This window comes from Acipenser ruthenus, chromosome 1, assembly GCF_902713425.1.
Source record: "Acipenser ruthenus chromosome 1, fAciRut3.2 maternal haplotype, whole genome shotgun sequence".
Classification (NCBI taxonomy): Eukaryota; Metazoa; Chordata; class Actinopteri; order Acipenseriformes; family Acipenseridae; genus Acipenser; species Acipenser ruthenus.
Window position 1 is genome coordinate 20,297,646 of NC_081189.1, and position 14,197 is coordinate 20,311,842.

At 38.0% G+C, this 14,197-nt stretch overlaps 1 protein-coding gene across 12 annotated transcripts in view; it reads left to right on the plus strand.

Moving 5' to 3' along the window:
* LOC117409268 (tropomyosin alpha-1 chain) overlaps window positions 1-14,197 on the plus strand; it is a 47,465-nt gene that overhangs the window by 11,911 nt on the left and 21,357 nt on the right. For 6 of the 12 annotated variants that reach the window (XM_059020489.1, XM_059020410.1, XM_059020405.1 and 3 more), the window contains exon 3: window positions 11,654-11,787. In XM_059020489.1, coding sequence (XP_058876472.1) covers window positions 11,654-11,787 — 134 coding nt within the window. Of the gene's footprint in view, window positions 1-2,813; window positions 3,149-11,653; window positions 11,788-14,197 lie in introns of those variants that run through there. The other 6 variants (XM_059020740.1, XM_059020717.1, XM_059020651.1 and 3 more) reach the window with 6 other exon arrangements.

Below are 14,197 nucleotides of genomic sequence, written 5' to 3' on the forward strand. Positions count from 1 at the left end.
TACATAAAAATAAATAAATAAATAAATAAATAAATGAAAAGTTGAATCCCCTTTTTGAAATTCTGTTTTGCAACAACATCTATAACACCACATAACTGTGTGATTTCCAACCTCCAGCTTGTAATGAATTGGCATCTCGGCCCATTGAATTGCATGGAAAGGTGAGGGCTAGACTGTCTGTCGTTGAATCGCAAACCATATGGTTCAAGACAAACGGTTTACCATTCAACTAAAGAGCAAGCTCTGTAGTCAAGAGGTAAATACTGGTCTAACGCTGATGTCAGTATTATTAACTCATCAGCTACTAGGAGGTGATTCATTATAAGCTGCACCAAATAGTAACATGAACATACCTTTTGGTTCTTAATGACATGGTGGCAAGCAAGTTTCAAGGAAGGATGAAGCCCATGTCTCTTTTGCCAAAACTATTGCAGAGAAAAGTTAACACAGTGGCCTGTCAACAAACTCAGAAGGCAATTGGAAAATGCAGTTAAAGAACACCAATATACCAATATATGGGTCACTGCAGTTTTTAAATATCAATACTAATCAATGAAATAACGAGTATGTCGGTAACATGCATCCACGACTGTGCATTCAGAATCAGAGCTATCAGTATGATGAATCAGGTGATGACCATGCCATATATCAACAGCATGTACAGAATAAGAACTAGCAATGAAATGCTTCTTTACAATTTGACACGTGGTTCTCCAGATAGAAGTGTGACATACAGACGGGTGGATGAACGGAGAGACAGACAATTCCGTATATCCCCAGAATGTGGATAACTGAACAGGTCCAAACAGAAGGACAGTTGATATAGCTATCAATGGAGATAAACTATAATCGCTTACTGTACTCTTCAGAGTGAGTCAATACGTACTATAAATCATTTGGTTTAATTCAGTGCCTCCAGTATTTACACAAAGCTAGGCTTTATGTTAACTTTGTTTCCCATTCATATTTTCCAAATGCAGCTACCAAAACAGGAGGTTATGTGGAGTTTGTCTGTTATGCAACCAGATGTCTGTTATATTCAGTCTGACACAAAAAACGATACCGTAGGAATCTACACAGCGGTCTCAGAATGAAGATCTTATAGAATATTGTAAATCTGCCAACATTGTGGAGTAGAAATCCAGAAGATTAGCTCAGTTTTCGTGGAATCCAAACAACAAGCCAGGGGCCAGAGGCCATCAAGCCCCCATAAGCCAAATAGTTTTAGATCTTTAAAATTCAATCTGTGTGTTTTTACATTTCATCTTGAAGGGAGATGGGTTTTTTTTTCTCTTTATTACTGGACTTATTTAACCTGATTCAGATTTTTAAAAAAAACATTGAAGTATGAGTTGGTATGTTGTTTAAGAAACATACATTTTTTAGTTAATTTAAAAAGTATCAGTAAATATAACAGAACAGTTATTTATTGAAGATCATCTCCTGGTACACAGCACAGTATATAAATACAAATATTTATCAAGATCCTGTGAATATGCACAATATTGCCAAAGGAGTCCTGTTTCTTAATCTCTCAATTTGAACAACAATGATATGCAGCACACCACTGATTTTCAAACTTATTTGTATGCTCCTCACATCAGGGCCAATGGAGCAATTGCAGTGTTTGTTTTTAGTACAGTACTGGCCTCCCCTTGCCTATAGATCTCATGGATTTTGATCAACGCCTCTAATTTCACAAAGAGCTACACACACTTGAAGAAATAGCACTATCCTTTGCTACTCTTGTAATGGGAGAGTAATCCAATTGAAAAATGAGTTCACACAAAAATACGAACAGTGCCTTCATTCAGATTATACAAGGGATTCATATTTTTTTTCTTAAATCTAATTTAAACACATTCAAGATTTTAAAAAATAAAACAGGTCCCTGATACTAAAAGACTACTTTGTGTTGAACATCGGATTTTTAATATGACATTTTTCAATAAATACCTATAGTGTAATTCAGTAAAGCCTTTTTTTAAATTTAAGACTTTGTAGGTTTGTACTGGTTGTCCACAGGGTTAGAAATGCAAAGTAGTACAGCACCCAATCCTGTTTAGGTAAATTATTGCTATGACCATGTAAGCAATTTAATCTGCATGTTCTTGAGATATAGCAGTATTTAAATGTACAAGTGTGATATAATGATACACCCAATAACCAGTGACAAAGAATATCCTTAGCAAGTTCTATCAGAATTTGACATGGATTCTCTAGATAAATGTAAAATAAATAAATAAATCCATAGGGTGTAAACTATTTATTTAACTGGGGCCTTAATGCTCAAATCTGATAATTCAAATAATATAGTGTTCAACAGCGTTGTCCTGTTATCAGGCTTGTTCTTGAAGAGTGTTAAACAGGCTTTGGTTTAGTCAAAATGGTGTGATATCCAAAGAGTAAAACACATTTTTAAAGCCCAGTCGAATAACAATAATCAAAATACCTGTGCTGCAGTGTTTGATAATAAAATATATTTATTTTTTCTTTTGGCACGGTTATCGAAATTCCATATTTTAAATGCCGTGTTTTACTGTTTTTGTTTACATCGGTTTAAAATTAATTTTCTTTCATTGCAGCTTCTGTACTGTGAATTTCTTCAGACAGCAAAATGATCACTGTGTTTTTAAACTAGTCGCTATGACCAATCTGCAACATCAATGGTTGAAGAAAAACAAAGGGGCATGGGTAGCTGTGTGTATATTCGAGTAATGTATATTGAAACTCGAACCTCGTACTTAAAGGGAAGCGAAAATGTTCTGGTGATCCAAACCACCAGAGTTAACTTGGAGAAAAAAAAAATGAGTGAGAGAGAGAGCGCGCGCGCGCAGGTCACTTTTTTCATGCAAGACGTTTGAACAGTCATTCAGTGTGTGAGTCAGTGGTTCTGCAGTGAACTGTGTGATAGCAGCGGCGGTCAGGGCGCTGTGAACAATTGACCCGGACAGTGCTGAAACTTTAATACTTTATAATAAGGCTTTAGTTAGGAAATTGTAGTAATACATATAAAATGGCTGGTGCTACTTCGATTGAAGCTGTGAAAAGAAAAATCCAGACCCTCCAGCAGCAAGCTGATGATGCAGAGGAACGGGCGGAGAGGTTGCAACGGGAGGTGGATGCAGAGAGTCAGGCCAGAGAAAGAGTATGCATTTTTTTGTAATATAATACAATATAGTTATATATTTATAGTAAAATAACAAAAACAAAAAACTTGTGCCTTTAAAATGGGTGTATAATCAAATATGTGTTGAATGAAAAAACACAGTGCAGAGTGAGGGTGGGACCAGAGACGGGCAATAGCATTGTGCGCTACGCGAGAGTGAATTTCTGTTTATGTGAAAGTAACATGCAGAATATTGTGTTGGGTTACTATGTATCTGTTTGATGTGGATAGAGGTTGCAACAGCAGATGGCCTCAACCCATTTGCGATTAGATTTGGGTTTTAATTAATTTGATTAAGAATTGCGTAGATTGCTGTGTGTTTCACACATAATTTGGTCGACAGCACCCAGCTGTGCAGCAAGACTTTGTACTGGACTGTAGTTGATTATTAAGCGGTTTTTTCTTTCTATGTATGTATGTTAACTAAATACTGAAGTGGCAGAAAAAAAAAGTATGATTTGCATTTACAAAGACGTAAAACAGTATAATATTTAATTCACTTTAATTAAGAATTAAGCGAACATATAATTACATATATACATTACAATGCAAACCCGATAACCATTCAAAACAGGCTCTATATGCAGTCGTCTCACTGTATTAAAACGTTTGCAGTTTCTAACTATTGTTTTAACAAGGGGCTGCTGTAATTTAACGAGCATTGTTTGCAATGAGGCTATTTGGACATTAATCTGAACATTAACAATTCTCAAACGTTTAATAAAGTTAAAATTGTACATTGGAAATGTACAATTTTATGTGAAAATGTTTGATGCAGTCTCTTAGTGGTACTATAATAAACTGAAAATGAAACATTCGTGATGCGGGGTCTAGCGAGACTGGATTTGCCGTATTGTGCATTGTTTCAAAATGCTTTCAAATTTTGCATGTGAAAAATAAACAACGACCTGGATCTGGAATCGGATCGATTTCTTCAAAATGGAGGGTGGGTGTTGGCCGGACAATTGAATGAGAAAAAGGAAAGAATATTGAGGTAGACGCGTTCGCGTTATGATACTGAACGTGTGCAATAGTATTAAGCGGTACTAAATTACAGTGTAATTATAATGAACTGTTAGCATTAAAATAATTCTAAAAGAAAATGTAGATCATGACAGTGCAGCAGCCAGGCAAAGTATGGAGTTAGAATCGGAAGTTTCTTACAGTTGCAATGTTTCCATGCATAGCTGCTGACATGAAATGCATGAAATAATGTGCATGATATATATATATATATAACCCTCTCCTGCTCACACCACTACAATCTTAGCAATGTTCACACGTATGACGTATTGAAGACCAATTGTTATATTAATATAATTGAAACATGGGGATACTGCCTTGTTGTCTGGTGTCCCTGCTGCCCTTTGATTTGTAACTGTGACCCTTGCATAAATGTGTGGTCTATAGACTATAATCATACTATTGTAACCTACAGAATTTTAACTGTGGCTCCTGACTACAATATTAAAAGGGGGGCACAGAACATGTTTCACTTAGTTCTGCATTACTGTATGTTAATGTTTAACATTAGTTTCATAAATTAGATGCAAGAGACTTTAGTTTACCTTAATAAAACCACGTCCTTGGGCAAAAGGTTAATGGAATTAGCTTTAAACTTTCAGTTTCTCAGTACTTCCCTGTGGGGTCTCGTAATAATACCCAGCTTCTGTGTCGGTGTCTGCTGTTAACCTATTTTTTTTCAGTAGAATTGTCTGATTTAATTACGACCTTTGCATTTTCTGGGGGTTGGGATGGAGTGCCTGACCTGAGAAGTGCAAAGAGGTACAGGCAGCCCGTCTACACAGAGTCATCGTCTACACAGAGTCATCACATAGCTGCAACCAGGGGCCTGAAACAGGGTGGTGACATCTAAAAAAAACTTCATCACAGGGCTTTATATGACTTTCAGAGCTGTGCTTTTTATTTCCTGAACTCACTCCTGTGCAGTCTTCATGGTTCATGTTCTTGAATATCGTGTGTGATTTTATAAGCATTTTATTAATAGTTTCTGTGTAAACATTTCTAGAAGTGAAGTCGTGGAATGAAGAAAAAATCTGTAAAATAAATTGATTTAAAAAAAAAACAAAACATTTGCACGTGTGAAAACGTTTGCTTAACTTTCACCTTTCACAAATTCTGAAATGACTCGTTTACGGTGTTTGGGTAGTGTACAGAAATGCTCTATGTCAAGCCTAATAACATCTCTACAAAACCATAACCTCAAATTGTTTGCACGGATTCAAATGCTTGGATTCATAGGGTATTTACAGTGCCTGCCAGTGTGAATCCTTACCTGTCTGATCTGTGAGAGTCTCTTTCATCGGTGACCCCCCTCCCTCTTGACCCGTTTGGAGTTTTCACTTCTTTTAAACCCTTTGAACAGTTAGCTAACCTAAAGTACTTTACTCATTTTGGTGCTTCTTTTTTGAGTTTGTGCGTAGGTGGAATAAACCCAAGACCTCCTAAGCCAATCCAAAGGGGTGAATGCTGACAACTACACCATGTCCTAGCCATCTGTGACATATTATAATTTATAATTCTAGAATGAACGCAAATCACTCTTAAAAGCTCTGCCAAATGTTGCGTTGGATGAATACTTTTCTGAAAAAAATTGGAACAAGTTGTTATTCAGGCAGTGGAGAAGCTGTCCCACCTCGCTCTCATCCTTTTAGTTTCCTGGTCTCCAGCCTCAATACATATCCCTGCTCCCACTCGGCTCCAGCAGTGTTTAACTGGCTCATTGTTCCCAGAGCCAGTGCATTTAGCTTCAATATTTCCTGAGTGCCACTGGAGCTGAGGACAGCCGTGGGAGTTCGGGCTCATGCAGATGTTCTTTTCTAGTGGAGAAGTCACTTCTTCAGAGCACTGTTTCTGCAGTGCTAGAGAGCTGTACTACTACTGCAGGTCAACAGGTCTTCTAGGGTTGTGGATATTCCAAGCCATTCATTACATGGGGTGACTTTGTATATAATGTTTTTTTTTTTAAATATTGCAGTAATGGTACACTGTGCTTCCCTTTTCTGTATGACCGAAGACGTCTGCCGTATTGGAATATGTGACTTTGTTTTGGTTTCCTAACGCTTTGAGTTCTTGTCGTCATAATAGGTCCTCAGCTTTATTTTCTAGCGCTAGTTTGATCATATGTATAGTACAAAGTTATTGAAATTTGAAATTTATTTTAATGAAGTTGCAGCAAATCCTAAGCTGCCACTGTTGTAGATCCATATACTGCACATGTGAGTGTGAACAAAGAGAATTAAAGACCAGGACTGGTTGTCTCTGCAATCTTTAGTGTTTAACTGCTGTGTATTGCTACATTTAAAAGCATGTTCTTGAACAGGTTGTGTCACTGTCACAATACAATTTTAACCCATCTTCTAGCCAGTTCAATTGTCTAAATAGTTGTTAAAGCACTTTACATGGTAATGCTTTCTCCACGCAGTCCAATGGGATCCCAAAAGAAGAAAACATAACAATGGCTGATGTTTCCTTTGTAAGTCTTCAGTGACTTGAATACAATAGCTGAGCCATGCCCTTTACTGTTGCTAAAGCTGGCACATTTTGTAGTTGAGTATTTTTGGGTTGAGTTGGGGAGAATGGATTTTGTTGTCTGTTGATGATCATTGTGTACTGCTTTTAATCAGTGTGTAGTAGATACCTGATTGGCCTGTGTTTACTACAATGGAAATTAACACACTCTCGAAACCTAAACCTGCAAGGCTGTTGAAGTTCTGGGCTCACAGATCATTTACCTCTTGAAACTGTAGAGTTGTGCAGCTCTCAAACGACTGCATGCTAATTTACGCTAAGGCTGCTCTGATACAACTTGTACACACAGTAGTAATGAAGTGCTGGATAGTCCCTGGGGAACCCTGAGGTAGGAACCCAGTGAAACATGAGCAGGGATCTGGAATGCATTCTGTGCTAGAATTGACATTCCATAGTTCTCCAACAAGTCCCTGAGGAATGGGGCTGCATTGATCAAATAGACTGGAAATAAGCATGGTGCAGAACTGCTTTACCTCTGTAGTCTAACTGTCAATCAATCATGTTTGTCCAGCCATTGTACGGTATGTGATCTCAACATCAGCGCGCTTTTGGATACAAGCACTAATCGTTAAACAATCAAAAATTGCTTTAAACACGGCAATAAATCAAAGTCAAGGGAAATCGGAATGGATATTGAAACTGAAGAAATTTTCAAAGGTGTCCTTTCAAGAAAAACAGACGGAAGGACTTAATCTATAAATGACTAACATTATGTAAGTAAAATCAAACATTTTATTAACAGTTATTACTGTTTAACATGTGTTATGCAGGTTTCGCTGAATAGCGATTTGTCTCACTGATTTGTGTTAATGGTAAAACTGAGTTTTGTATGCAATGAAGCTGGACGTTGAACTTAGCAATTGAATATAGTGGAACATGTTTGGACATTTTGGCTACTTGTGGTTAGCGTGAAAGCGTAATGGTCTTTGTACGGTATGCAGTTTTGTGTAGCTACTAATTTTTACTATTTTGCTTTTAGTCTTATATTCCATGTTGTGCTTGTGTTAACAATTGAAGTTCTTAATTATTTAAACTACAGTAATAGAGGGAGGGAAAGAACAGTACTGTTATGTTTGTTTGTTTGATATTGTGCTCCTTTGTACAATATAACAAGTACCATAGAACAATACTGGTTTGTGTTTTATGCATTTTATGCATTGTGGCCTGACAGTAATACCTACCCAGACATGTCATCCACCGCACGTCACTGGTACTAATACTCAACTGACTTTACAATACTTGCAATACTTGCTGTACCACGAAAGCAATAAGGTGATATTACTTCGACATTAGCAACGTGATGCGTATCCTGTACATACTAATTGACTTCACTAGGATGAGTTTTGTGTGCAGGGTAGCTTTGCAATGCAGGGATCATCTTTCTTCCTTTCTACATTTGCTGTACAGTACCTGTTCAGTGGTGTCCAGCTGATAACCCCATTTTGGGCCTCTTTGGCTGCAAGAGCTCAGTATATCAATTCGTTGTGAGAATGATTAGTATAAAGTATTTGCAGATTAGAAAAGGGGTGCATAGCCACTGACATTGCAAACAGAATGATGGTCGGTATTCTGTGGTCTTGAGTATGACAGCGGCGGCGTTGTCTTTTGTCATTTCTTCTTCCAGCACAGAAAAATAACAGTACTTGTTAGAGGAAGTCTATTTTGAGTATATGCCAATTATTTTCAATGTGTAATTGGGTCAAAATTAAAAGTTTGTGCTGAGGCAGCTTTCTAGAGATTGTATAGGAATTATGGGAAGATAATATATATTCTGGTTTTCTGTTATGAAAATGAATGCCATGAAAATTGCCGGTACTGTAATTCATAATTTTTCGTTATGTTTGCAAAACATTTTGCAAAAACTAATGTTAACAAAAGAATATTGCGATGAAGACCGTTTAATGACTTGTGAGTAATGTAATTGTGAATAACCGTACAACAACTATAAATTATGCATATTAAAAGAGACACATACTGCACTGTGACGTTTGTGATTGCAGCCATTGCTTTATGCATGATGATAATGATATGAAGGGTGATATCAAGGGCCATGACAAAACTAGTAGGGATTTTAAAGATTGTCAGAGGTTAGAAAAGGGAACTATTTGAAGCTAAATCCAGTTTCTGTGCATGTAAAATAACTGGAACTAGCTGTATTGTTGTTGACCTATTTTTCTAGTTATGAATTTCCTGACAACTGAAACTTATGTGGACTTTTCTAAGAACACAGAATACTTCACTTCTGTTAAGTTGCCAGATTCTGTATAGTGAGATGCAGTTTACTGTAAATGGCTTAAAACCGCAGCAGTCCGGATGGTTCTGCTTGTACAGTAGTTAATGATTAGAGTGAAGGTATTCTGGGACCCTTGAGAAATGCTATTGTAATCAGGAGGTAAATACAGAACAGTTAGCATGGGTTGGCACTGGCAGTGACATTATTGGTTGATTTGAAGCCTCATGCATTCACTTCCTTTGCTCCTTACTATGTTCCAGTTTCCACCAACATTAGTTCTGTGTTTTGGGTGGTTATTGTTGTAGCTGACAGTCCTGCTAACGTGAAAGTGTGTTTATTTGAATAGGCCTGTTCTGAATTTGGAGGGTTTGAGAGCCGAGAAGGAAGCTGACCTTGTATCACGTTGTGTCTGATAACTCTGGGGTTTTGTAAGTTAAAAAAATCTAAAATAATTTCATCATTACCCTTTTTAAAAATTGAACTTAAGTGACCACAACTACAGTACCTTAACTAACTTAGAAAAAAATAAAATAATAATTGGCAAACCTTAGACTTGAAATGCCACAATGGTAATACATCTTTCACACTGCTTTTCCAGGTGTTATAATTTGCCCATAGGTTACAGTAAGTGAATTTAATGTACTGTATGAACTCTGAAGCCATTAACCTTGAAAGTGATATAGTTTGCTATGTTTGTGATTGTTTCCTGTAGTAAATTGATGGTACTACAGTAGTTTTCATTTATGTCGTATTCACAGTGTATTATCCTTTTCATGGATGGGATGTATTTTTTGGGTACCAAATATTACTTTTAGCTTCTGGTGATGAAGGGTTATGGTATTGCTTTTTGAAATTGAGGTTCTGAAATTTCGGATCAATTCAGGCCACAGACATTACATAATGTCTGTTGGCTAATGCTATTCCATACTGTATCTGTCACTTCCCTCTGCCAGTGCACACATATAAGGTTCCTCATGATCTCTCTACTAGAAATAGGAACAGAATATATTTGTATAAAGTCAACAGTTGATTTGTATAAAATTCAAATGTAATACCAAAGGTCTGTGGGAGGCGAGGAGTCTATGTTTAGGATTAAGTGTTCTTGGCAGTTATTGTGTGAGTGACACACAGATTGACAGAAAGAAAAACGGACATGATCTGTGCTTTCGATTTTTTGAATTTTGAAATCCAAACCCTAAAAATACTTGGGCAGTGTGTTTTAGTTGCAGTATTGGGTGTAATGAAAATGTTAAACAGATGCAGTAGAATACCAGTTTTAAGAGCGTGGTGAGTGCGGTAAACTGGGATATTTGAAGAAGGCTTCTTTCAGAGCAGCACCCCAGAATATTGCATGCCGTCAGCCTAACAGCATTTCATTACACAAGAGAACAAATTCCTCTTCTCCACTCCCTCAAAGCCCAGATTGTCTGCTGAGTTTCTCGTTACCTACGTTATCTGGGTGGAATCAATGGCACTGCACTTTACCAGCTGGCCTGCAGCAACGATTCCTTTAAAATGACATGGATTGACAAAACCTCAGTAAATGTCAAACGTTTTACGTACTGTGAAGGATGTAATAAATAGCTGGCAGGACATGCAAGTCATTTTTAAATAGACATTAAATGTTAAAAAAAAAAAAAAACAACACCCTTTTACCTGTGATAGTTAATTGCATCACTACTGTAGGTGCAGCGTGTGTGGAGTCGGTCAGGGGTGATTTGCTTTTTTGTTTGCATGACAGTGAAGGTGACTGTGAGAGAGGGGCCCAAACAAACATACCAATCAGACTAAGATTTAAAAAAAAAAAAAAAAAAAAGCAAATGATGCATCAAATGTCAAACTTTGACTTATGTTCCCTTATGGGAAAGGTTGTGTAAATTCCTTAACCTTGAGTCAAAAATTGAAGTTTAACCAAAGTCAGCATATGGACTTGTATGTTGTCTAGCTGCCCTGGAAATGTAATCCCCCTTTTTTTTTCAAGAATGTAGGGAAAATAAAATTTTTTTTTTCTTGCTTTTGTGAGTTTTGGAGAGTATCATCATTGCAACTTGACGTTAAATTTCTGCTGTTTTTTACTATTTATATTCAAATAATTATTGATGGCTCTGCCAATATGACCTACAGGGGACACAGGTCTAATAGATGACATCATTAAATCCTGCGTAGGGCGTTTAATAAAACAAAACACTTTGTTTGTTTTGTGCACTACCACAATGAGAGCACTGGCCGAAACCTAAAGCTACTTGACTTCATTTTACTGTCATCTTTTTAGGGTAATACAAATGTAAAAAAAAGTGAGATTCCTGGTGAGTGTGACAAAATAGCATCAGAATATAAAGTAGCTACAGACTACAGAGAGGGTTTTTAAAGTCCAGTGTAAATCTGCAAAAAACATTAAGTGATAATCTAGCTGTTAACATGAATTCCACAGACCACAAAAATGTAGGGCAAGTTAGTTATCTGTTGTATTAGTGTTCTGGTCACATCATTGCAAAAAATGATCCCAAGTGTTTAGGGTTTATAGAGTTTCCAGAGACGTAGCTCTCTTGATGGCAGCTGCTTCGTGTTTGGAAATCTTGCTCTCCTAATGCCTAACTTTGCTGTAATGTAAACTTATTTTATTCATTATTAGGAGGTCTTGCATGTTGAGATGTGTCCTGTGCTCTGTGCTGAGTGTTTGCCTGGCTCTCTCTCTGCAGGCCGAGTCAGAGGTGGCCTCTCTGAACCGTCGTATCCAGCTGGTGGAGGAGGAGCTGGACCGAGCCCAGGAGCGTCTCGCCACCGCCCTTCTAAAACTCGAGGAGGCGGAGAAAGCAGCAGATGAGAGCGAGAGGTGAGGAATGCAGGAGTCTTAGGTGTATATAGAGATACAGTTTATATGTATTCTAATTATTAAGGGATTTCACAATTAGTAGTGATTACAGTATATAAATCCTCTGTGATGTTATCCTCTGAAAATAACATCAGATTTACATGCTGTGACAAATAGTAGGCCGTTAATTCCCCCTTGATTCAAGTTCCGGCCTGAGGTTGATGTATATAAGCAAGCTTGCAAATGAGACTGTGTTCATTTTGTTTAAACAATAATTATTTATTTGTACAACATAACAAAACAACAATAGCATTCAGCTTCTATAGAATTAACTATAAGAGATTTTCTCAATCACTTGGCTTAAATTGCTTGCAATTACAATGAAAACTTTCATGTGTTTCCCATACACACACAAAAAAAATGATTCCGTAAGATATTCTCCACCAGTATGCAACAAAGTAACTTCTAAGATATTACAAAGACATTCTCTAAAATGACTTCACAATGCATATCACAAGTTACCAAATTTACAATAGGATCTCTTTCATAGGTTCCTAAGGGCAAATCAAACTGTACTGGAAGTACCTTAATTCTTCCTAGCATCTTCTTGAGTAAAGTAAGGACTTCTCAAGGCATCACAACTGGGCTCCTCTGAGGAGCGATTTGAAGAACATGGTAGAGCACTAATAGCTTGGAAGCCATTTTTGGCTATAACAGCGGTGCAACAAGAACATGCTTACAGATGCGTTTTGAAGAAGCATTTTGTTGCTAAAACTCTTATTTTATAGGATTCTGGAACAAAGGAGCTAGTACAAGTTTCTGATTGGCTAGGTCACATCAACGTTCACACTTCCTTGAAGTGAAGGTGTTAATGCTCGTCATGCTTGGTCTGGTTTCTGAGTGAGTTACCTTGATCTAATCAGATGACTTGGTCTGTATGAATTTAAGTCTGGATCGTTATCTGGTTTGCCAAAGGATCTTCCTTTTGAAGCAAAGGTGTCAAGGCTTATTGTTTAGACCTTGATTACAGTACTCTGAAGTACAGGATTAAATGCAGTAAAATAGGGGGCAGATAAAAGCAAATAAAGCGCATTTAAGGAAGGGTGATAGTGTCCCAGGGGAAAAACAGAGGAGTTCTACAGGTGCTGTCTGAAGAGGTGTCTAAAGGAGGCGCCGGAATGTGGTCAGGGACTGGGCGGTCCTGACATCTGTAGGTAGGTCATTCCACCACTGCGGAGCAAGGTTGGAGAAGGAGCGGGCTGTGGAGGCAGGGGAGCGTAGAGGAGGTAGAGCCAGTCTTCTAGTGCAGGCGGAGCGTAGAGGTCGAGTGGGGGTGTAGGGAGAGATGAGGGTCTGGAGGTAGCTGGGTGCAGTCTGGTCAAGGCATCTGTAGGCTAGTACAAGAGTCTTGAACTGGATGCGAGCGGTGATCGGTAGCCAGTGGAGTGAGCGGAGTAGTGGAGTTGCGTGGGAGAAGCGAGGCAGAGAGAACACCAGGCGGGCAGCGGAGTTCTGGATGAGCTGGAGCGGACGGGTGGCGGACGCAGGGAGGCCAGCCAGGAGGGAGTTGCAGTAGTCTAGGCGGGAGAGTACCAAGGCCTGGACCAGGAGCTGGGTGGCGTGGTTGGTGAGGAAGGGTCGGATTCTTCGGATGTTGCTCAGGAGTAAATTGCAGAATGTTCCTAAGATTCAGTACTACTGTGGTTGTATTCATTGTTTCAAGGTTGCTGGAGTTTGGCTTGTATCCAGTCTCTCCTTACAGTTTGATTGGTTTGTCATTCTGCTCTGTGATAAGCTCTTCTGTTTAACGCTTTGAATGCTGTTGAAATTTTAATGTGGCAACCAGGTTCTTGCTGTATGCGCTTTTTTTTTTTTTTTTAGGATATGCAAGACTTGACTAAAACACCAAAGGAGGCAGGATCAAAAGCAATCACCAGTTTCATGTCATTTTTGCCAGTAGGAAAAGCTATATAAATAACAAAACAGTTACAGTGCAAGAACATTTCAGTTGTAAGTTACAGGCTTAAATGAACAATCCTTAATTTAAAATTATTTCTCTATTGCAAGTCTAATAAAAAATACATCAATATACAGACCGGTAACAACTTTCCTTCCCTACAGCACCACTCGTAATTCAAGTGCAATGTATAGAGGGCTTCTGATTTTCGGTTTTAACCGATAAAAAATGATAACACCCCGATTTAAAAAAAAAAAAAAAAAAAATGAAATCGGTGTACAGCCAATAAACACGGGAAAAACACTGGAAATGGTTACTCCATTCCCGTTGACTTGACCCCTTTCCCTATGAAAAAAAAATAATAAAATAACATACAAAAAAAAAAATCCTCCCAGCGCAGTTGGGCACGGTCCCTCCTTCCTGACTTGTATCTCGCATTGATTCGTTCTGAATACTTTAAACCCACCCCAACTA